General features: G+C 34.1%; 4 protein-coding genes across 4 annotated transcripts; 2 read left to right on the top strand and 2 right to left on the bottom strand.

Moving 5' to 3' along the window:
- The first annotated feature begins 1464 nt into the window (after window positions 1-1464).
- Window positions 1465-2966, top strand: LOC108468788 (uncharacterized). Its single transcript, XM_017769645.2, has one exon. The coding sequence runs from the start codon at window positions 1527-1529 to the stop codon at window positions 2964-2966; it is 1440 nt and encodes a 479-aa protein (XP_017625134.1). The 5' UTR covers window positions 1465-1526.
- Window positions 2914-3968, top strand: LOC108469441 (uncharacterized). Its single transcript, XM_017770323.2, has one exon. It carries the CDS (start codon window positions 2971-2973, stop codon window positions 3811-3813), a length of 843 nt encoding a protein of 280 aa, XP_017625812.1. The 5' UTR covers window positions 2914-2970; the 3' UTR covers window positions 3814-3968.
- Window positions 3969-6426: 2458 nt separating this feature from the next.
- Window positions 6427-9600, bottom strand: LOC108467887 (4-coumarate--CoA ligase-like 6). The gene is made up of 6 exons (XM_017768700.2): window positions 8372-9600; window positions 8069-8258; window positions 7639-7784; window positions 7466-7533; window positions 6989-7091; window positions 6427-6821 (listed from the first exon to the last, which is right to left on the bottom strand). The coding sequence occupies exons 1-6, from the start codon at window positions 9428-9430 to the stop codon at window positions 6708-6710; spliced, it is 1680 nt and encodes a 559-aa protein (XP_017624189.1). The 5' UTR covers window positions 9431-9600; the 3' UTR covers window positions 6427-6707.
- A 1433-nt stretch (window positions 9601-11033) lies between these two features.
- On the bottom strand, window positions 11034-16245 carry LOC108468979 (CSC1-like protein At1g32090). The gene is given in 12 exon segments (XM_053018196.1): window positions 11034-11551; window positions 11553-11602; window positions 11716-11949; window positions 12109-12433; window positions 12656-12901; window positions 13279-13619; window positions 13748-13828; window positions 13961-14080; window positions 14218-14319; window positions 14448-14603; window positions 14673-14823; window positions 15090-16245. Coding segments are annotated over 12 exon segments (2445 nt in total). The 5' UTR covers window positions 15404-16245; the 3' UTR covers window positions 11034-11226.
- Window positions 16246-22880: the final 6635 nt, after the last annotated feature.

Here is a 22880-nt window from a genome sequence, read left to right on the forward strand (position 1 = left end):
TATATTTTAAATCTACGTAATAATTGTAAAATCTAATATAAAATTTACCTCGTTATTAGTGGGAATGTATATGGGTGGTTCACCCGAGGACGTAAAAATGGAAAGCGAAACCGTGCCCATGATTGCAGTAGTGATAGACATCCTCCGATTTTGGCTTTATTCGGTCGCATCGCCCCGCACATCTCCCTATACAGTATTGCTAACACGACAGACCCCCAACTTAATTCACATGTTGCTCTAAAATCAATAAGTTTCAGCAGCCATCTCATATGTACGCGGTTTTGTGACAAGTCTGGCATCAAATAATCTCCAATCATCTCAAGAATATATGCCCGAGCATATCGTATTCTTTATAATTTAGTCAAATCATTATCCGGCTCCAGAAATGTGTCTTGTAACTAGCCCATCTTGATCCGACCTCCGTTAATATTATCCGGAATAGCACCCAAAAGCTTGTAGCATACGGCCCCCCAATCAGCAGATTGAGAGGACCCGGTGACTGCGTACCCATCTACCGGCAACCCCAATTGCAATTGCACGTCTTCTGGAGTGATAGTACACTCTCTGCATGGAAGATGGAAAGTGTGCGTCTCGGGTCTCCACCTCTCTATCAATGCACTAATTAGTTTCGGGTCCAACTTGCACCCCCGACCTATCGTGGCCACGTGCCAAAAACCCGCTTCTCACAGGTAATTCTCTATCAATGGCAATGGAGGACCAGACATATTACAGATATAGCATTGCAACACCTGATCTACAGACTGTTATAAAAAGATTATAAAATAAATATTAATTAAAATTGCATAAATGAAAAAAAATTAAATACTATTCAACAATTAAATAAACTTGTCACTTACAGTTGTCATTTGATCGACGGAGATGTGTTTCGTATCGAGACAAATTAATTATCCGGCCATTACTAACACGATCGAATATTTTTGTAATTTAAAAAATAAAACTAATTCAAAAAAAATTAAACACAGTTTTTTTTTACAAAAATTAGAGACAACTTTGACAAAAATTGAGAGAAGTTTGAGAGAATTTTGAAAGAATTTAGAGAGAATTGTGAGAGAACTATTGTGTGAAAAAATGAAAGGGGGAGGGGCCTTTTATAGTTTTTTTTTTTTACCGTTGGAGTTCAAACGGTCATATGACCGTTTGGGGCAAAACACTCCCCTAAGGAAGCGTTTTGCTGACACGTACCCTGACTTCGTCTTGACGTGGACGCTCTTTCAGAGAAAATGGTCATTTCCTATAAATAATGAAAAAGTCGGACCATTTCCATAAAAAACAAAATAAAAGGGCTTTTTTAGTAAATTACCCAAAAAAATCTCTTAAAAAGTAAAAGGCAAAAGCGTGGTTTCTTTGAAATAAAAAATAAAAAATAAAAATAAAAATAAAAACCGAAAGCAAGAGATGGAGACGATGAAAATATATATGTGTGTGTGTGTGTTGATTGGCGGTCGGTGTAGTTTTACTGTCCTTATACATAACAAGAGAACTGAGAGAGAAAGAGAAGGCAGGAAATGTTGAAGCTCGTTCCGGGTCTAACAGTCGCTCTAATATTTATCAAGAAGGTGTGGGAGCGTTGGAATATCGTAGGGGCTCTTCTCTTTAGCCTCATGTTGCAGAGCTTCCTCACATTGGTGGCCCCATTCAGAAGATCCACAAGGGACAGAGGCTTGATTCTGATCATCTGGTGTGCTTACTTGATCGCTGATGCAACTGCTAATTTTGCTATCGGTCTCATAAGCAACAACGTACGCAGCCCATGTGATTCTTCCGGTAAGGAAGAAAATGATCTTTTGGCATTTTGGGCTCCATTTCTCTTACTGCACCTTGGCTGTCCTGATCCCATCACAGCCTTTTCTCTTGAAGATAATGAACTCTGGCAAAGGCACATGCTTAGCCTCATTCTCCAAGCCGTAGCTTCTACCTATGTCTTCTTTCAATCCCTTTCCCACAACAAGCTGCAGTTGCCCACATTCCTCATGTTTATTGCCGGAGTCATCAAGTATTCTGAGCGGATTTGGGCTTTGTACCGGGCAAGCACCGACAGCTTCCGCAACTCCTTGCTCCAAAAAGAAGATCCGGGCCCCGATTATGCACTGCTTATGGACAAATTTGCTTGTATGAGGGATGGCCACCTTCCCACGAAAACCATAACACTAGAACAGCCTGAGAAAGAAGCCGAAGATGTGAAGCAAGACAACTTGAGTGATTTAGAAGTGTTGCATTACGCTTATCACTTTTTTGAAACCTTCAAGGGCCTTGTTGTGGATCTCATGTTTAGCATACACGCGCGGAAAGAGAGCCGAGAATTCTTCGAGGTGAGGACTCTGGAAGATGCACTAAGAGTCATAGAGGTTGAACTCAACTTCTTGTATGGGGTTTTCTATACCAAGATGATGATAATGCATTCCAGGGTAGGCTATGTTTTCCGAATCATAGCCTGTGGGTCAATTTTAGTGGCTCTTGCGCTCTTCCATTTCCATACCAACCAAAGTAAATACGACCCATTTAATGTGAAAATCACCTACAGCTTGCTCCTGGGTGCCCTTGCCATGGAATTTGTAGCCTTCCTAATGCTCTTTTTCTCTGATTGGACTTTTGCTTCCCCTGTTCATCCTGCTTTAAAGCCTTCGGAGCTTATCTACCGCTGCTTTCTTGCTCTCACCAAGTCTAGTTGGTACAGGAGTCCAGGAAATGAAGTATTAGTCTTGGCTACACCCTTGTTTCGCAGATGGTCTGGGTCTGTCTCAGGACACAATTTCTTAAGGTATTGCCGGAAAAGTAGTCCAACCACAATGCTGAAATTCACCAGTTGGTGGGACCCAATTTCGGACTTGAAGGTAGTGCGAGGGCTGCCTGAATCTAGTTGCCAACTTGGTGGGAAAGCTGAAGCTAATACTCTTGCCCCTCTCTTTTGTCAGCAAACTTTGCCACATTCCAGAACCCATCGCTAAAAAGATGGGCTTTCAGGAGTTTTTGGATGAAATGGCTTATGTGTCACATGAGCCGCTCGCTAAAGATTTATGGGACATCATCTTTAAGGAGATCAAAGAAAAATCTAAAGAAGCACTACTTTCTAAACATGTTGCTAAGCGAATATCTTCAAGTAGAGGGGAACGGGTTCTAATGTCAGGTGAGTACAGCCACATTGACTGGAGTGAATTTATGAGCCATGAGGCAGAACTCGATGAGAGGATTATTTTGTGGCACATTGCCACTGACCTTTGCTACCACAATGACTCGCCATCACAATCAGCATCATCGTCACCGTCATCGTCATTGCCATCGCCATCGTCACCGGCACCGCATAAGATCACTAGTAAGCTTCTGTCAGATTACATGTTATATCTTCTGGTCATGCGCCCATCTATGATGCCCACCGTGGTAGGTCTTGCCAAAATAAGATTCCAAGACACTCTTGCTGAGGCTCACAGGTTGTTTGAAAGAAACGAGTTAGGAGCAGGAGAAAATGATAAAAGGGCCTGTGAAATAATTTATGGCGTGAACACAGACATTAAACCTGTGCATCTCAAGGGAGATCGAAGTAAGTCGGTGCTGTTTGATGCATGCAGACTGGCCAGAGAGCTGGATAAATTTGAAAACGGAAAGTGGCTGTTAATAAGCAAGGTATGGGTGGATTTACTCTCCTATGCTGCAACCCAATGCAGACCAAGTGCACACGTTGAGCAAATAGGTAAAGGTGGGGAGCTTATTACCTTTGTTTGGTTACTCGTCGCTCACTTTGGTCTCGGCCATTGCTTCCAAACCACTACCATCGCCAAACTCATTGCCGGAAAGTAATTTAACTCTTTTTTTTTTAAATTTAAATATATAAATAAATTTAATACTTGAGGCAGTATTTGTATTCACCTTCTTCTTAATTTGTACAATTTACTAATCTTATCAATGTTTTAGATATTGTACCTTCCGTTGCCGTCATAAAATAAATGGGTTTATTTGAATTTTTGTATTTATCCATATTAACATTTTTTTTTAAAATGTTTATTTAATTTCACCTGATGGTTCATAAAGTTTTGTCCAAAGTGTAGACTGCTGTTACCAAAACTGTAAACACATTTGATAAAATCTCAAGTGACAAATTTGTTGTAACAAAGTAAAAATAGTTAAAAAGGGTTATAACCACAGCTAACTATCATATATATCACAGTTGTACATCAACTGCTTTAATATGGCAATCCAGCAATACGAAGTTGAGTGGTGTTACCATGTTACCATAATAAATGCAACAATCATCAAGGACAGTCTGGAAACCAAATAAAGAGCTATAAATTTAAATGATTAATCAACAACCAAAACACTGAAATAGCCCCCGCTACCAATATTGAAAAAAATGAAAACAAAATCAATTAGGTTGGATTTTACAAATAAAGAAAGAGGAAAACTTAGGTTTTGTTCTCTGCCTGGTTTCCTCACAATCCTTTCTTTGGGTTTTTCCGATGCTAGGAAGGCGAGTTTAGTCAGAGAATAGGGACCGATAAAAGACATAACTAGTCCCCGCATGACGCAACTTGCGGAGTTCGCTAAATCGGATTATAACAAGGTGCTTTCGCCATCAGGTTTGAAGTTAAGGAGAGTGATGACGGGCGAGTTGAAGGTAGTTCATGGAGTAAAGTACAAGCTTGATTGTAACAAAATTGTTTGTCCCATGCCTAGCGCAATGGTCCTTCAAATCAACTGGTTGAGAGAGATCATGACTCTCAGCTGTAAGTCTCAGAACAAATTTTATACATGCTCTATTGCTCATTTTTCTCCCATGCCATGCGAGCACCAGCCCTGCTGGAACTCATAGGAAGAGGATATTCCGATACATAATGGTGCAACATGAGGATTGCCAATCACCAGCATCCCCCACTTGTACCACTCTTCGAACGCCCGGCAAAGGCACCCTGGAAAAATCAAAAAGTTTTTTTTCCATCAAGATATTCTTCTTCTCACGTCTGGCTTCCAAAACGATCGGTCCCTTTGCTTTCTTAGGACCAGAGGGTTTGTTCTCAGGCTGCTTTGGCCTTAGAAGCTTCGATACAATTTGATTTGAACCCTTCATAGAAGGCTTCTGTTTCCTCATCTTTGCGGCATATTTGAGTTTTGTTGCATAGAACTTGAACCAGGTTCGGATGTGGAGTTGTAATTATAAAACCAAGAAAAAGCTAAAAAGAAGGATGATCCAACATCAGCTCCAGCCATCATGTTTTCACTGCAGCATAATATCAACAAAAACAAATTCCTAATTGGCATTAAAATTCCTGGTACATGAACATTTTCTATATCCGTCAATTTATCTTGAGATACTAAATGGTTTTCGAGCATTCAAGAAGCGAAAAATCCAAGTACTTATTAGGTCTGTCACACTTAGTAGTAGAAAGATAAAAAGAAAGAAGAAAACAGTTATTACCAACAAGTTTATGCTTAGGACAATATTTGAGAGGAAAACGAAAGAAGAAACTAGAAATGCGTTAATTGAATTACTACATATAAGATTTCCAGATTATTTCTATATTAAAAACAGATTATGATTCAAGGCTTTCTGGCTGTAAGATAAATCAATCTTGTAGGACAAATTTAGAGTTGTGCCCCACGTGCAAATGTACAGAACTGTTACAAACTGATTGTGTCAGCCGACAACAATGAGCAAGCTTTGCCTGCTTGCAGGGGATGAGTGAAAAAATTCAGCCAAATATACAACGCTGCCTGTTCCAATCTATGGGCACGGGAAAAAACAAGACTAAAGAACTAGTTTTAACAAAGAATGCATAATCAAGATTGGGAACAATATAAAGAGTATGAAAATTGAGAATTTTGAGAGGCAAAACACAAATGCATAATCAGGCATAGTAATACTGGTCAGCTTTTACGGAATTCATAAATCCTGTTGAAGACGTACATACCTTGATGCAGTAGCTATTCCTCAGGCTAATAGGATCACAAAAAAGTAATTTTTTCAATGTCCCGCACAAAATTTGCACTACTCAGAACCAGTCACTACAACTGCAGCAGCTGTGAGGGATGAATAGGCACATACAAGCAATATAGACAAGCTCTCATACACAGCATGAAACTGAAATTAGTCGAAATGATATATTCAGGTATCAAACGAAACATCATCACCATTTTTGTCCTATGAACAGATTGAGGACATTGCTAAACCACATTAAAAATGGTGAACGATCAAAATTCATTGAAAAGTGTGACCCATCAATAACAGCCATGAGACTTGACCCATCAATAATAGCTATCAGACTTTTAAGCTCAAAGATTTGATTGGTTTCTGCAGATGTATGTGTTGCACGAAGTTCTCAAACTTCAGAAGTCCATTCAAGGTTTCCTTAGCTACTGATATGGAAATATACGGCAATTTTACATAATAATTTCTTTATATAGAGAGGGACTGCATGATTTGAAGAGCTGAATTAAGACAATTTTAACTAACTTGAACTTAAAAATAATGACAAAGACAAGGTAGCAAAAAGTATCTTATACATGATGCTGAAATCCCACATAGGTCTTTTGGACCCTATGAACCATTAAACTGTACTATCCCTTCAAGACTAATACAAGTAGCTGCAGATTGCTGCTGTTTACCTAGACAAACAGAATTATAATTGTCTTTGTAGCTGAATGTCCTACCTTGTCAGAATTAAATCTGCGAAAAAATCAGCTCTACCAGAACAAAAATCTTAAAGTCTAGAACTTATGAAACTCTTAAGTTCTTTTCGAAGAATTTTTCCTGCAGCAGACTTTGGAATTGATTCTGTAAACACCACCCTTCTTACTTTCTTATAAGGTGCAACCTAATATAAATAAAGATGAAAGTATAAGATAAGTGCTTGATAAACAGGACAGTAAAAGAGCTTCGAAGAGTATTAGGCTTGTATTATGTTGGGTATGATTTGTAAATGTAAATACTTGAAAGGAAGGGATATTATATGACATCCAAAAACGGCAAGAACTTATGCACCTGATTAGCCACGAAGTCTATGACAGCTCCTTTGGTCAGTGTACAACCGTGCCTCCTCACCACAAATGCCACAGGAATCTCACCGCATACTTCATCAGCGGCTCTAAAGCACCCAAAAAAAATGGATGCTGTTTAATTCTATTTTTCATCGCTAAAAGTGAATAAAGGCTAAAAAGAAGCATTACCAAGCTCAGAGGTTTTGTGATGTTGTGATGGCTGCAAATTGCAATTACTCATTCCATAGACAATTTAATTGACCTTGATCTATAATATAACATTCACCTAGGTTTTAGTCTTGAACTTTGGACTTCATAGTTTATTGTTCCTCGTACACATAGTGGTCTAATGGCTTCATTGTCTTTTGAGAAATCAGATGCATATGCTTGCAATTTGAGATTCATTTTAGGAAGGAGGACAACAAACAATTCTCTCCAGAACATGTCAATGTCGGATAAAAATGTGAAAGTTAATACTTACGAAGTTACAGCAGCATCTAGTATCTCGGGATGGGAAATCAATACAGCCTCTAAATCAGCAGGGGCGATCTGGTACAACAATAACATTATAAATATCATGTTAAATTGATTTCAGAGCACTAGCTTATATTTGTTCATCAAGTATATTAAATTGAAAGGGAAAAGAAGTTATGCCTGATAGCCCTTGTATTTTATAATCTCTTTCAAGCGGTCAGATAAATACAAATACCCGTCTTCATCAAAACAAACAATGTCACCAGTACGCAGCCAACCATCTTTGTCAATTGTCATATTGGTGGCCTCAACATTATTTATGTATCCTGGAAAATCAAGAGAAGCCTAATAAATAAGCTACCCAAGAATTTGTTTGGAAGTTTCTAGCTTTTATATCATTAAGTGAACAAATTGCCTTTTCCTGCAACATGGACTGCTTTAAACAAAATGCAGGCATATTTGCATCGTTTTATGACTGACTGGACCACTGATCATGTAGAAAACATAAAGGTGAGAATAAGAATACAAGAATAGAAAGAACCGGTTTTATGTCATTCTCATATTAAAACAAATAGGACAAACCATATTCAAAGATGGGCTAATTAATTACGTTGCATAATTGCAGGTCCTCTTAGCCAAAGCTCGCCATGAAAGCCAGGAGGCAAAGAAGAATCAGAATTCCAATCTACCACTTTAGCTTGCATGTTTGGTGCTAGAAGTCCTATTGAAGAATAATTGTGATGTTTTTCATTGTTGAAGCCACGAGTTCCTACTGCAGTTGATTCAGTCATGCCATAGCCCTATAAAGAGACAAAATTGAAGCAAGCTAAGTAATTTAACCTCCCAAATATTAGTTACAAATTGTAAGAGCATGACAACTTAAGAGGGATGTATTAAACTTAAGCCTTAGTACCTGAACGAAATCAACATGAGGAAGAGCCTGAACAAAGTCCAATATGGTTTTCCTGCTCAAAGGAGCAGCACCACAGGAAACCTGTTTTAAACTCTGCAAGCTATTTTCACAAACATGCTTGGCTCTCATTGTCAATGTTGTCAGTATAGGTGGAACAACTGGAAAGTGAGTAACTCCATAGTCATCAATTACTTTCACCAGTTCACTGGCATCAAATCTCCTCATGATAACAATGCTAGAACCCAATGACAATAATCCAACCACGAAAAGTGATAATCCATATATATGGAACATTGGAAGAACAGCTAAATACACATTCTTTGAACTTGAATATTCGTACTGTGAAGCTTCAAATCTTACAAAAAGCTCAGTCATTGCTATAAAATTCCCATGTGTTAATACAACTCCCTTGCTAACGCCTGTAGTACCTGATGAATACATTATTGCCGCCGTGTCCTGCTGCCTAATCACAGGCCTTGGCGCCTTACCAAATTGGCCCCCAATAAGCTTACGAAAAGATAAAAAACCAGTCTTTTCTGAATCCAGGTCCATGTTTTCTGGTACCCCAATTGCATGAACACCCAATTTCTGAAGTTTGTCAACATTTTCAAGTAGAGTAAATGCAAAACGCACACCACAATCAACAATTTGTTTCTTGACCTCCATCATATTACTTAGTGGATTCATGGTGGTAACAATTGCACCCAAATATAAAACGCTGAAGAAAATAATGGGGAAATGAACAGAATTTGGCAACAAAAGCAAGACCACATCCCCTTGGGAAACACCGAGGTGGTGGAGACCTGAGGCCATTGATTGGACCAAAGGTAATAGCTTTGAGTAAGATATTGAATACCCAGATGAGGAATCAATCAAAGCAGTAACCCCATCATGTTGGTGAGAGAAAATGAAGGAAACAACGTCAAGAAATGGATCAGTTGGGAGAGATATAGAGGAATACGTGCTGGAATAGATTCTTGTTTCTGGTGAATACCAGTCAGGAAGATGAGTAGTTTTGGGTTCTGAGGTCTCGGGGAAGAAGTTCAAGCTTGTTGCCATTGATGCAGGGTGTAACAGAAAAAAAAAAAAAAAAGAAAGAAAGAATAGAGGCAGAACAGAGGAGAGAAGAAAAATGGTATTGCAGCTTAGTTTGCACTTTTAGGTCCGGTGCAGCGAAAGCACCGTATTATAGTTTGGCAAGAAATTGAAAAAAAGGACAAAACCCCTAAACCCATAAAAAAATGATACGATTATATACGGTTTCTTTTTATGAAAATAATATAAAAATAAATTAATTAGTAGACGGTGGGTTGAAAATTATTTATGAAAATAGTACAATTGTTATAGTAAGTCATGATGTATCGTTACTCTGTTGTCACACTATCTTAAAAAAATTTGACATTATAAATAAATGTTATAGTGTCCCACTAAATTAAATCTACACCAAAATTATATCATATTTTCTCATAATTTTTCAAATCGTATATGACCAAAACGGTAAAGTGATATCGTTGCATTGTAACACGACACCACTTTTATATTATATCAAGATTTGAAGAGAAAATATAGAGAATTAAGGAAAATCAAGAAGTAATGACAAAAGTTAATTCCCTATTTTATTTATTTTTTTCCCCTAATTCTCACCATTTTTTTATATTTTCTCCTCCAATTCCTGACATGCTGTAGAAAATGGTGTAGCAACACCACTTTATCGTATTAACTATATATAATTTTAAAAATTACCAAAAAATATAGTATAATTTTAATGTTGTAGGTGATGCCATGGCATAGTAACATAACACCGTGAGTTATATAACAAATATACTATTTTTGTAAATATCCTTCCACTCATACTACTTAATTTATTTTTATATTATTTTCATTAAAAGAAAAACCCACTATATACGTTAAACTTGCTTATAAACTTAACTTTATTTTTGGTTATGGCTGAATTCAGCCCCTTTTTCCATCTGCGTAAACATGCTTGTTATTTCAGAAATGCTTGCGCCGACCTATGATTTTGAAACTTTCACGCATACCTTTTCTTTTAAAATTTATTTCAAGATTTCATTAATCAAAGAAGTAATTAGGTTGACCTTGTAAATTGTTTCTTTATAGTAGCCAAGATTGAATAGCAGATTTCTCGGCCACCCTAATCGATGACAGACATTTTATTTTTCCATATGTACTAAAAGATTGAATTTTTGTTATTGAAATTAAAAATTCATCATCATTTTACCAGCAAGTTACGTTGATCATAATTCAGAACACATCAATCATGTCTTCTCGAGTGCAATGTTCTAAAAGAGGAAAATTCTAGTATTCAACATTACGACGTGTGGAAAATTTCAGTCTAAGTTCTAAAATTCAAGCCTTTCAAGATTTTTAGATTAATGTGCTATTTGATACTTTAATTTAACTTTAAAGTTTAATTTGATATACAAATCAAATAAAATATTATCGATCAATGTTTCACACAAGTATTTTAGTAAAAAAAATATAAGCCCTTAATTGAAAAAAAAGAAAAAAAATTTAAATACCAAATTAAATATTAAAGCCAAACTTAAGTACCAAATTTAGACAAAAAACCATAAAATATCAAATTAAAAAATTCAAATACCTAAATGAACATTGAAACTAAATTCAAGTACCTAAATGAACATTGAAGCCAAACTCAAATACTAAATAGAATATTAACCCAAGATCCCCCCAACAATTACTTAGCATGGTGGAACATCAAACCATAATTTACTGAAAAATGCCTTGATTGACAAGGTGATATGAATAGTAGCTAAAAATAATTTACAGAAATGGAAAAGGACTTCAACATCAATGCCTGGTTAGTGACAAATTGGTTAAGACTTCTTAGTTCTAAGCATACATATATTAGTCCCTTGAATTGCCCGGCTCTGCTTCATAATGATAGCCATAATGGGTAGGGGAGGAAAAGTTATAGGCATATTGGGGTGGGAACCATGGTGATAAACATCTTGGGGCGCAGAGGTGGTGGGATGATGAGGTGGGGAAGGGGAACTGTGATCATCACTAGTTTGACTTTGAGCATTGTCGCCATAACTTTGGTTCTTACCAACTCGAACTTTATCGACTCTCACTTCTTCCAATTCCTCTTCTTCAAAGGAACGGAAAATCGGGTGCAAGTACGCATCAGCTAAGAAGGTTGTTAACATCAGGTTCTGTGGTTTGATCCATTATGTCCTTTTTCATTGCTTCCTGCATGATAACAATGAAAAAGGAACCTTAGCTATAGCTTGGACAAATTTTCACATATGAAATAAAAAGAACCTTTTGGCCCTTGTTACCTATTTGCAAAGTATGGAACTTACCTCGAGTGGATATCTTCGGAATGCAGGCTCAAAACGGTGCTTGCAGTACTGTTTGAAGGATAATGTCAATATGGGTAAGATAGCAAGCAGAGGAGTTGAATTAGCAGCTTCTTTTGTATTGAGAAGACCCAATAATTGAAGTTGAGAGATCACTAAGCTTGCTATTATGCGGCTGTGAACATGCGGCCAGAATGCGGCACCACTCTCATACTGTTGATTGTAGACGTTAATTATCTGCATGATTAAATGGAAAATGAGATCACAAGCAGAATGACATGATCTGCAAAAGCATCTTTCAAATATTAGTAGACTTTCCATCTCTATGACCGATGAGCTTCCTAGTGAGAGTTGTAGAGAAAGCATACAAATTCAGCAGCATTGCAAAGAACTAACCTGATGACGGTAAACCAGGTACGCAAAGGCAAAGAAGTTCAATATAAAAGGAAGAAGGATGGGAGTAACCACTGCATACACAATTCCCAGAAGGAAGTACAGTTGGAGACTTGGGAGAGTTTCTGGATAGTCCACACTGCCAGGGTCCATGGCTTGTTCTCTGTCCCTTTCGGACTTAACCATAAACATGTTCTTAAGATGAAAAATAACCAACGGTTTCAGTCGGAGAATCTCACCAGCTATACGAGCCCATCCGTCAACCATTATATATGTAATAAAGAGAGTGGCCTTCATCGGTATTGACACTCCTATGGTTCTAGGAATCCTGCATTAGAATGGAATATTCAGAACATATGATAATAAGATATATTCACAGCTGCAGATTAAACATAGGCATTCCACCTAGACATCACTAAGCCATTTAAAAGAAAGGAAAATCTAAAAAAATTTCAATGTCAGATTAATTCAGATCAAGTAAAAGAAACTAGAATTTTAAGACAATTCTATAACATCTTTAAAATAATAGTACGAGTGGATCGAGGATTACTGAGTTCGTGATTGGTGAAGGAAAGAGTGCAATTGCTCGAAAGCTGTTCCAGTCACTATACTCCCCAAGAACACATTCACCAACATAAAATAATAGTACTTTGCTGATGCTCGTCGTTCAAGAGTTGATAAAGCTATATGTCCCTCAATCTTTGACATGATCATCAAAATTGTAGGCAGTATATACAAAAGGATTTTAAGAGCGAGACCAGGAAGGAAACCTTGCAAGAAAGATTTGATGAACTTCCTGCACATTATTTTCAAGTAACACTTTGTGAGGGTGCTAAAACAATTCAAAAAGTTTCAAAATACTTGTATATATTCTTTGATCAAATAATATTAATAGTTCGAGACCTGCTATAATGGTGATTATGTTCTCATAGTAAAGTGTCCTAAGTTGCAGACAAGACATATTACAGAAGACGTCCTACAATTCTTAGCTAATAATCAAAAAATTAGTCGTATATAGTTTAATGGCTTCCCACTTTCATTTTATAAGTTATCTAAAGAGACAAGTCTAAAATGTAAGCAATAGATTCTAAGGATGAATTTTAGCACAAAAAAATTAATACAAGTAAATCACAATCCTAGTATCTATAAGCTAAGAAATTTAAGCTAACTTACAGTTCTATAACCGGCCTAAGGAAAGGAGCAACTCTTTCAAGACCCTCTAAATTTGCAAGAGATTGCACAAAAGTAATAGGTATCATGTAGAAAAATACCAATGCAAATACTGATAATGATATTATTAGTTTCCGAATGGTCAACGAGAGGAATGGTATAGGCAGATTTTGCCAATAAATATCACGGGGTTCTGGAGCCCAATTTGTTAACCACAGTGTGGGATTTTTGCTTTGTTGTGTCTGTGCACAAACAGCAGCCCCCCAACGCGATTTAAATGATACAAAAGCAACTGGCAGGATAGATTTTGTGTCTTTGAGAACTTTCTGGCGCTCTAGTGCCATCTGAGACGATTAAAGACAATGAAATAAATAGAATATAAGAGCCATCCAATGGTCCAGAATAATGCAGAAGGAAAACAGGTTCAACCATATATTGAACGCCTTGGAATGAAACATCAGCAGCAGCTTACATTTTTATCGAATTCTTTTATTTGTTGTTTGTAGAAATCAATGGAATCAACTCTTTTACCCCATAGCCCGAGAAATCCAGTCTGAAAGTTGAAAGCATTCACCAGGTCCGTAAACTATTTGATGAACTGCTAAATTGATATAAAGCTCGAAGGATAACTATAAAGCTAACACAGCTTATGCTACTATCATGAAAGCTTATAAGCACAAACTACCTTTTTAGTTGGTCTCTTCTCAGAATGTCTTTCGAACTTCAGTTGGTTATAGTCTAGCCAATTTTGAAGCCTATCTCTTTTCCTCACCAATTTAGCGAATTTGTTTGCATTATAAACAGCCTGAGTACAAAAATAATGGCAGGAATTATAAAGCCGCCTAAAGAGCCACCGAGGATATGCTAGATGTTTATTATGCATCTACTGCTCTCATTATAATTGAAAACATATAAAATCCTTAAGCAAAATAAGTGTACTACCTGGTGACAAAGATAAGTATCAGGGTGATTTGTTTTAAAGAATTGGTCCAGGGAATCTGATACGGAGTGACCCGAAATCTGTGGCACATTCCTCACAACAACCTGCAAAGTTCACCAATTTCTACCAGATGAAAGGTTGAATAAACCACTGAATAGTGAATTATATATAAGTGGGAGTGATATGCGTTCTAGGGTCATTCAAGAAAGTAAAATAGGATGTTTTGACTAACAGTGAACTGTTCTGCACGCCTACGTTGTGAAGCCAAGAAACGCGGCCTCATTGTTGCCACATTATCATATTCCTTGTAGAGCATGTAACAAATCCAAATTGTGAACAAGTATTCCAATCCTATATGAACAAAAAACCTGAAATAGTCCCACCATAACTCATTAGAAAAGCTAGAAAATTTTGCAAGGAGATATTCATTAAAGATTTTATACTGAACAGGGGGGACATTTGATTTTGAGAGCTTATCAATGTCACTCACAACCAATTCTTTCCTCAAGAAAAATAATGTTCCACTTGACACATTCACTGGAATAAGGATAAGAAGTGCCACGACAGTTATGGGTACAAAAATCTTAAAGCCGTAAGAGAGGAAACAACTCTGTCAAAAAATGGTCAAATATATTAAAGCTTCTTTCTCTTACGCTAAAACAAGGAGAAAGAACATGGAAGAATAAGCCAAGAAAATTGACAAACCGCAGAGTAGGAATTCTCAACAGAAAAGAAAAAGGTCAAGCTTTTTACCACAATGTGCATAAGTTTAATGCAAATTATAGTACAAAATTCAAGCTTTGTGTCAAAAGAAACAACATATTAACCAGAAGCAACGAGCAGATAAACGCAAGAAAAGAAAAGAAAAGAGTACCCGAGAGAGTAAATTCTGAGGAAAATAGCAGAGTCAAGGCCAGCATGGTTGATGAGCTCGCTCTCACTCATCTTCAAAGCTTGAGGCATCCAATTCAAGAAAGTAAGATAAGTCTTGAAATCGAGGTTGACAAACTTGGCCACAAAGTTCCCACCACTTCTTGGGCTTGACCTTCCTCCATTGATATACCATTTTGGGAGGTAAACTCTATCATTGACCGGTTGAATTCTCAGCACAGCAAAAGCCAACAAGAAGGCAAATGCAGTGAGAATATTGATTAAGGCAGACACCCCAATATCACTAAGAGTAGCCATTGGAGCAAATGAAAGGAAAGAGAAAGGCTAGGCTAGGCTATAGGGAAAAACAAAATGCCCAAACCAAATATGTGAGTGAGTGTTTTTTTTTTTTTTTTTTTAAAAAAAAAAGAGAGATAGAGAGATAGACACAAAGGAGGATATGCAAAGAAGCAACCAAATTGTCCAAACTATGTGACTGCTGATGTAAGGAACAGAATGAGAGCTCCCGAGTTCCAGAGAGGAAAAGTAATTTTTTTTTAAACATACAAAACTTAATTTCTTTTTCTTGTTTAAGTGGGAATTAATGGAAAATTGATCTATCAGGACTGAGGCTGCTGCTCTGTCTTTGATTCTATCATAGTCAAGTTGTATAATTTAATCAAAAGGGTATTACTTAAATTTGACTAGGAAAAGCTTTCATGTCCATGTACATGTGAATGTGAGAGCATGACTTGTTTATTGAATTTAATGAGAAGAGAAAAGTTGGGGGTGTAAATAACAATAATGGGGTTTGCTTATGGGATTGATTAATGTGTTGATTTATTGTTGTTCATGTTTTGTTTTCTTGTCAAAGCCTGTTGATGGGTTAAAGAAATGTGAAAAGGGGTATCTTATATTTCAGGTATTCGTGTTTTCCTTGTGCTTGCGGTGGAAAGGGAAGCTCCATGGAGTCGTAGTTGGGATGAAACGACGACAAAGTTGCCCCCATCAACGCCTCAAATTCTGGCAATAATTTATTACTCTACTTAACATTGCTTTCACAAATACTTAAGATTAAAGAACATGATTCTTCATCGTCTGCTGCCTTTACCATTTCGTCTTATTTTCTCTGAAAACCTAACCTGGATTATTCCCTTCATAAATTCATGAATTAACAGTGAGTGGACAAATAAAAATATGAAAAAGTAAAAAATTAAGTAATTTTTAATGTGTTTTGTAAGAATGAAAGTTTATTTTTCATCAGATTTTTTATTTTTCAACACTATCACATAATTTAATTTTTTATTTTATTTTTCATTTTCAACATCACCAAATAATAAATAGAATTCTTTTAATTTTTCCTACCAAGTGCTTCAATGAAATATATATGATTATCATAAAATCTAGTTCTATCAATCAAATAACGAAAGATCTGTGTTTAAGTTTTCCATTAAATATTATACTCGAATTCGATAAAATGAAACCAGAATTTGATATTTTAAATTAAATTTTATTTTTTAAAATAAAAATTTTATTTTAATTATTTAAATAAAGGACGGAAAAAACTCACTGCTGTCCCTTTGAATTCATTTTACAATTCTTATCTTTTATTTCTCTCTTGTTAAAAAATATATAAATTATACTGTAATCTTTTTTATTTAAAATTTATTTTATATTTTTATTTTTGGGTATTTTACTTTTGGGATAATTATTAATACCGTTAAATTATTTTTATTAAATTTAACTTTTTTATAATATCATTTTTAATTATATTAGTACCAAATGAGTTTTTTTTATTTGTTATTTCAAAATATTACACCAAAGTGTTAATAATTGAATTTAATTTTAAAATATAAAAAGTAGATAGACTAAATTTTTGAATCCAAGTACTAAATTTTCAATTGATAAAGAGTACAAAGACTTATAAAGCATGTTTCAACTATTAGCATGCTCCTATTTTGGTCACTTAAGTTTAAAAAATTTATTTTAATTACTAATGTTATCTACATTTAAAACTTTGGTCACTCCTCCTTACATCATTAACGGGTTTCTAACATGGTATTTTTTTTATTAGCATAATAACAATTTTATCTCTCTAATATTTATAAATTCTATCAAATTAGTCTAATTCTAAAAAATTAACAAATTTAACTCTCAACTTTAAATATTTTTATTAATTTAATCATTACTCTAACAAATTTTAAAAAACTTATATAACAATCTCACTCTGGTTTTCTTTTGAAGGGATTTGGAGACTAGTTTCGAACTAAAAAGTTACAGTGAGGAAATGGATTGTTAATCTTTCCAAGAATATGAATACACATAAGAGTCCAAAAGACATGGCCAAGTATAAATATATTTTGCTTTAATTAGCATTTACATTTACTGTTTATTTGATTTTGTTACCCCTTGGAGTAGGACTATTTTCCCTTTCTTACCAGAGGACTCGTGTATGTTTTACCTCTCATTTTACTTTTTTCTTGAAATTAATCTTTGGCAGCATGGAGTTTGGCTATGTTTATCCGCCATATGAATGCTATAAAATTGCGCTTTTTGTGCCACTACTGGTTCTTTTCATTTAGGATTTTGGTAATTTTTAGAATAAGAATTAAATTGATAAAATGTGTAAAGTTAAAAGTTAAATTTATTGAATTTTAAAATTAAGACTAAATTAATTGAATCTATAAATATTGAAGGATTAAATTTATTATTATACTAATAAAAAAAGTGACATGAATATTTTGTTACTGATTTAATACATAAATTATCAAAATATATAACATTAGTAATTAAAATGAATTTACTTTTTATATTTTGGTCACCTTATATACAATTTACCTGTAACAATATTAGGGTTAAGAAAGATAAACTTTTTAATTCAAATGAAATATTAACTTTTTTTTAAAGGGTAAACTACTTATTTAATTACTTGAGATTACTCACATTTTTATTTTTGTTACTCAAATCAGTTATTTTAGTCACTACATTAGACAAATTGTTAACTTAGTCACTCCCGTTAAATAAATTGTCAATTTTATTCACTCTATCATTAAATACCTTAGGTTACCAAATGAAATGCTGACGCGACAGTCTTTTAGTTGGTATAGTAATAAATTTAGTAACACTTTACACATTTTATCAATTTAGTCCTAATTTTAAAAAATTCAACAATTTAACCATTAATGTTTGCACATTTTGTCAATTTAGTCCAAATTCTAAAATTCAAAAAAAATTAAAAACTTGAAAATATATATTATTTATTATAAAAATACATAAATATATAAAATATATAAAAATAATTCTTAACTTGAAATGTATGTTTAATTGAATAAGAACTATTTTTAGAAAAAGCAAAAAAAAAAAAATTCTTATATTTTCAGATGAGGAACAAAAATCCCTTTTCATTCTCTTCTCTGTTTTAAACCCAAAACCTTCAATTGCCCTGAACTTATTTCTTAAGTTGTAGAACTTTTCAATTTCTTCGATTGGCAAATAATGGGTAAATTAAATATTATTTTAACCCTTTTTATAGTCTGAAACTTTCAATTTCTTCTAAAAAAAAAAAACCCTTTTCGTTTAACATGTTTCATAGCTTCAAAATATTTTTGAAGACATGAGTTTCAAACAAAATAGTTCTTGGGTTTTCTACTTTGTTCAACTATGGGTTTTAAAACCTTCAAAAAAAACTATGGGTTTTAATATATAGGTTAAATTTTAAGATAAAAATATCGAGAAATCTATGAGTTTAGAAATTTTGACTTCAAAGAGAGGAGAGGTTGAAAAAAAAATATCCATACACTTTGAGTAAAATAACAAAAAACAACTTACATCTATTCAACTAATCAAGAGAGGAGAAGGGTTTCAAAACCATTTTTCTGTTATTTTAATTTTAAAATATTTTAATATTAAAATATATTTACGTAATTTAACACGTGTCAAGCCTAAAATTTTAATGGGGAAAGATGATTTAAAAGTTATAATGTAATTTTATTTTTTAATATTTTTATTTTTATGTCTTTTCATAATAAATAATATAAATTTTAAGTTTTAAAATGAATTTGAACTAAATTAAAAAAATGTACAAATATTGAGAGTTAATTTTGTTAAAATTTTTAGAATTATGGCTAATTTGACTTAGTATGAAAAGTGTTAAGAGCAAAATGTGTAATTTTAACAATAAAAAACTGTCAAGTCAAGATTTTATATGATGTCCAAGATTTAACAAGAGAATGACTAAAATTGATAAATTGTCTAACAGGAATGACTAAAATAACAAATTTGAATAATTAAAATAGGAACATAGGTAAAATCAGGTGACTAAATACATAATTGAATAATTAAAATTGGAACATAGGTAAAATCAGGTGACTAAATACATAATTTACCCTTTTTCTAATGCAATTTAATAATATTTTAATATTCCCATTAACTTCGCACAGAAATATATATTTCATTAACAAAAAAGCTTTTTACGGGGTGTAGTTAAATTATGGGTAAATTACACCAACAGTCACCCAACTTTAGGGTAACTGACAAAACAGTCACCTAGGTTTCATTTCAGTTACTCAACTTTTGAAAAGTTACAGAATAGTTCTTTTTGCCGTTTTCTGTCACAGACATCACAACAAAGTGACATGGCAAGTGACGGCGTAATTGGTGTCAAAAAACCATCCAGCTAGCCGGTTACTCTCACTTTAACAGCCCTACCAGCACCATTTTAGGGTCAGAGAAAAAAAAAAGAAGAAAAAGAAGAAGAGGAGGAGGAGAAGAATGAGGAGGAAGAGGAGGAAAAATGGCGATGCCCTGTACGTAGACCAACAGAAGCCATCAGCAAGGAAAAAGGAAAAGTACCTGCAAGAAAACCCCAGGAGAATGCTTAGAAATGATGCCATCTTTTCCAGCTAAATCAACCATCTGCAAAACACTTATTGCAGCAGGATGCACCTGACAAGCAACAAGTCAGGTATTGGTAACCAATATCTTTGTTAGCAAGCAAAATGCTAGATGGATGAGAAAAAAAAATAAAAAGTTATCCAGCAACTCATAATCAATAGAATGCTAACAGTAAAATTAAGGTTATAAATAAAAGACAAGTATACATATGTTCCAGTTTACTAGATGAAGAAATACAGTGGTAAAATTATTGTAAAATGCTTGTTGTTCTTACTTTTCCAGTAGCTATCACAATTTTTAAGCCTCTCGATGATGCCTCTTTCAAAGCTCTTGCATTGGTCAAAGAAACTTGATTTTTGCTGTTCAGCAGTGTGCCTAGCGTTAAAGTTACAAAAGCATTAGATATGGTACTGGAATTAATAAGAAATAGAATTACAGTGGGAATAATCTCACCATCCATATCATAAAAGATGTATTTGAACTTTGGTTTGTAGAATCGAAGACTACCTTCTTTCTTCTTATCTTTTAACAAACTACCTGTAAGATTATCTCACTGGAAACAATATATTACTATAATTTATTGTTTAGCTTCAAAATCACTACAGAAATTGCACATACAAAAAGAATATAAACCTCACAGGATAAGAAAAAAAAGCTTAAAAGGGTCCAACTATTAACAAACAGACAAAATAGGATATTACCGTTTGAATTTTCCATATGAAGGTTTGCAGTACTTTCAACATCATATGCACTGCTATTAGTCCTTTTCCCTTCCATCCAAGACTCTTCAAAACAAATTCCTCCTCTTCCTCCATTTCTTCCTCAGCATTTTCACTGATAACAAAGAGACAAAGACATTAAAAAAAACAGAATCTAATAAAAAATTTTCTCCAAAGCAGTTCAAACAAAGATTATAACATTTTTTGCCATATATGCTCGTTGGAAATTTAGATTATAGCAACAAAAAGCCAATGACACAATTCTTCAATTTTTTGGGTAATTTACCCTATAATAAATTATCCGCAAACAAAAAAGACCAATCTTATACCCTGTTAATTGATTGTTGAATCGATTTCTAACCTTAAACCCTTCTTAATCTATTTCGAATCAGTTTCAACACTAAACCAACCCAAATCACAATCGAAATTTCCCCAAATCAATTTTTTTCCCCAAATCCCCTTAATCCTAATCTGGTTCTAATTTTTTACCTCTAAACCCATAACCCTTAAATTTTTTTCCCTAACCCACCCCAAACCAAGACCCATCAGCCTCTTCACTAACGTGGCAAGTTAACTTTCCATATCAGCTAGTTAACTTGCCACGTCAGCATCATGTTAACACCCTGATGGAAACTGTTAATCAGTGACTATTTTGTCACTTTTTTATAACGTTAGTGACTGTTTTGTAACTTTTTGAAAGTTGAGTGACTGAAATGAAACCTAGGTGAATGTTTTGTCAGCTACCCCAAAGTTGGGTGACTGTTGGTGTAATTTACCCTTAAATTATTTAGATATTTGGTGAGGTCGGTTGAGTGAGTGCACTACTCTTCTACAAAGGGATAAAAGTTTATTTCATGCAACGCATGTGACGCAATAACAAAACAAAAACAATAGCTTCAAATTAGCTAGTTAGGTTACAAGTCACTTTTTAGTTACCCTTATTGGCAGCGGTGCCTTTATAAACATTCCCTATCCCTCTCTTCTTTTGCAGTTTTTTAACTTCGGAGGTGCTGAGGTTTAGTTTAATTTTAACTTTTTATGGATAAATTATACTTATATTCTTTCAATTATTAGTAAATAATTTTGTCACTTAATTATAAAAATTTACAAAATAATCATTTAATTATTTTATTTTTCTTTTTTAGTCAACAAGAAGTGAGATTGCTAATTAAAAAAGATGTATTAACTTTTAAAATTAACATAATAATAACATCAATCCTCAAATATTTATACATTGTGTCAATTTAGTTTTGATTCTGAAAAAGTTAACCCTCAATATCTACCCAGTGTGTATATTTATCTTTTTTTACAGTTTTGGTTTACTTCGTGACTCTTTCACCTAAAAAACTAAAAAACAAATTTATTTGCTAAATTTGAATTTTTAAAAATACCGAAAATGGAATCATCCAAAAACCCAAAATAATGATTTTCACTTTTTCTCATTCTTTTCTCTTGATACATTGATTCTTCATCATTCGATTGAACACTAAAGGTTGAGATGACTCAATCTCTGCCAATTCACTCTTCACTGATTTCATAAGATTTGTGCTTGAATAATTCGGCCTCAGTTCAGCTAAGATGTTTTTGTTATTGTTATTGTCATTATTACCATCTCTACTGAGTACAGAGAGCCTCACCACTCATTCAATTAACCTACCATTTTTTTAAAATTAATATTAAATTGACATAATATGTAAATGATAAGGGTTAAAACCACTCATTCAATTAACCTACCATTTTTTTAAAATTAAGATTAAATTGATATAATATGTAAATGATAAGGGTTAAAGTTGTTGTTATGCCAATTTTAAAAGCTAACACATCATATTTTCATTACCCATTTAATGATTGTTGACCCAAAAAAAAAAAGAAATCGAGTAGTTGGATGATCATTTTGTAACTTTTCATAGTTTAATGACGAAAAAAGAAACTAATAATCAGGTGACTCTTTGTGTAGTTTACCCTTTTTTATTTAGTACACCATTTGGTATCTAATCATAAAAGGAAAAAAAAAAACACCTCTGAAGTTAAAAACACTACATCCAATAAAATGATACTTATTAAACTACCTGGGTGGTCACCCAATGTTTGGGTAGGTTCTATTTTGGTCATTTAACTTTAAAAACTTTCAATTTCATCATCAATATTTTCAAATTTTAAAATTTTAGTCACCCACCCTTAAA

The sequence above is a fragment of the Gossypium arboreum genome, chromosome 8 (assembly GCF_025698485.1).
Source record: "Gossypium arboreum isolate Shixiya-1 chromosome 8, ASM2569848v2, whole genome shotgun sequence".
NCBI classification, from domain to species: Eukaryota; Viridiplantae; Streptophyta; class Magnoliopsida; order Malvales; family Malvaceae; genus Gossypium; species Gossypium arboreum.

What these genes read in the sequence shown, in the direction of transcription:
- LOC108468788 (XM_017769645.2), top strand. Translation starts at nt 1,527, where the DNA reads ATGTTGAAGCTCGTTCCGGGTCTAACAGTCGCTCTAATATTTATCAAG.
- LOC108469441 (XM_017770323.2), top strand. Translation starts at nt 2,971, where the DNA reads ATGGGCTTTCAGGAGTTTTTGGATGAAATGGCTTATGTGTCACATGAG.
- LOC108467887 (XM_017768700.2), bottom strand. Translation starts at nt 9,430, where the DNA reads ATGGCAACAAGCTTGAACTTCTTCCCCGAGACCTCAGAACCCAAAACT. An exon ending in CTCATGTTGATTTCGTTCAG is followed by an intron (nt 8,259 to 8,371) that starts GTACTAAGGCTT and finishes GTCTCTTTATAG; the next exon opens with GGCTATGGCATGACTGAATC. An exon ending in AGGACCTGCAATTATGCAAC is followed by an intron (nt 7,785 to 8,068) that starts GTAATTAATTAG and finishes TTGATTTTCCAG; the next exon opens with GATACATAAATAATGTTGAG.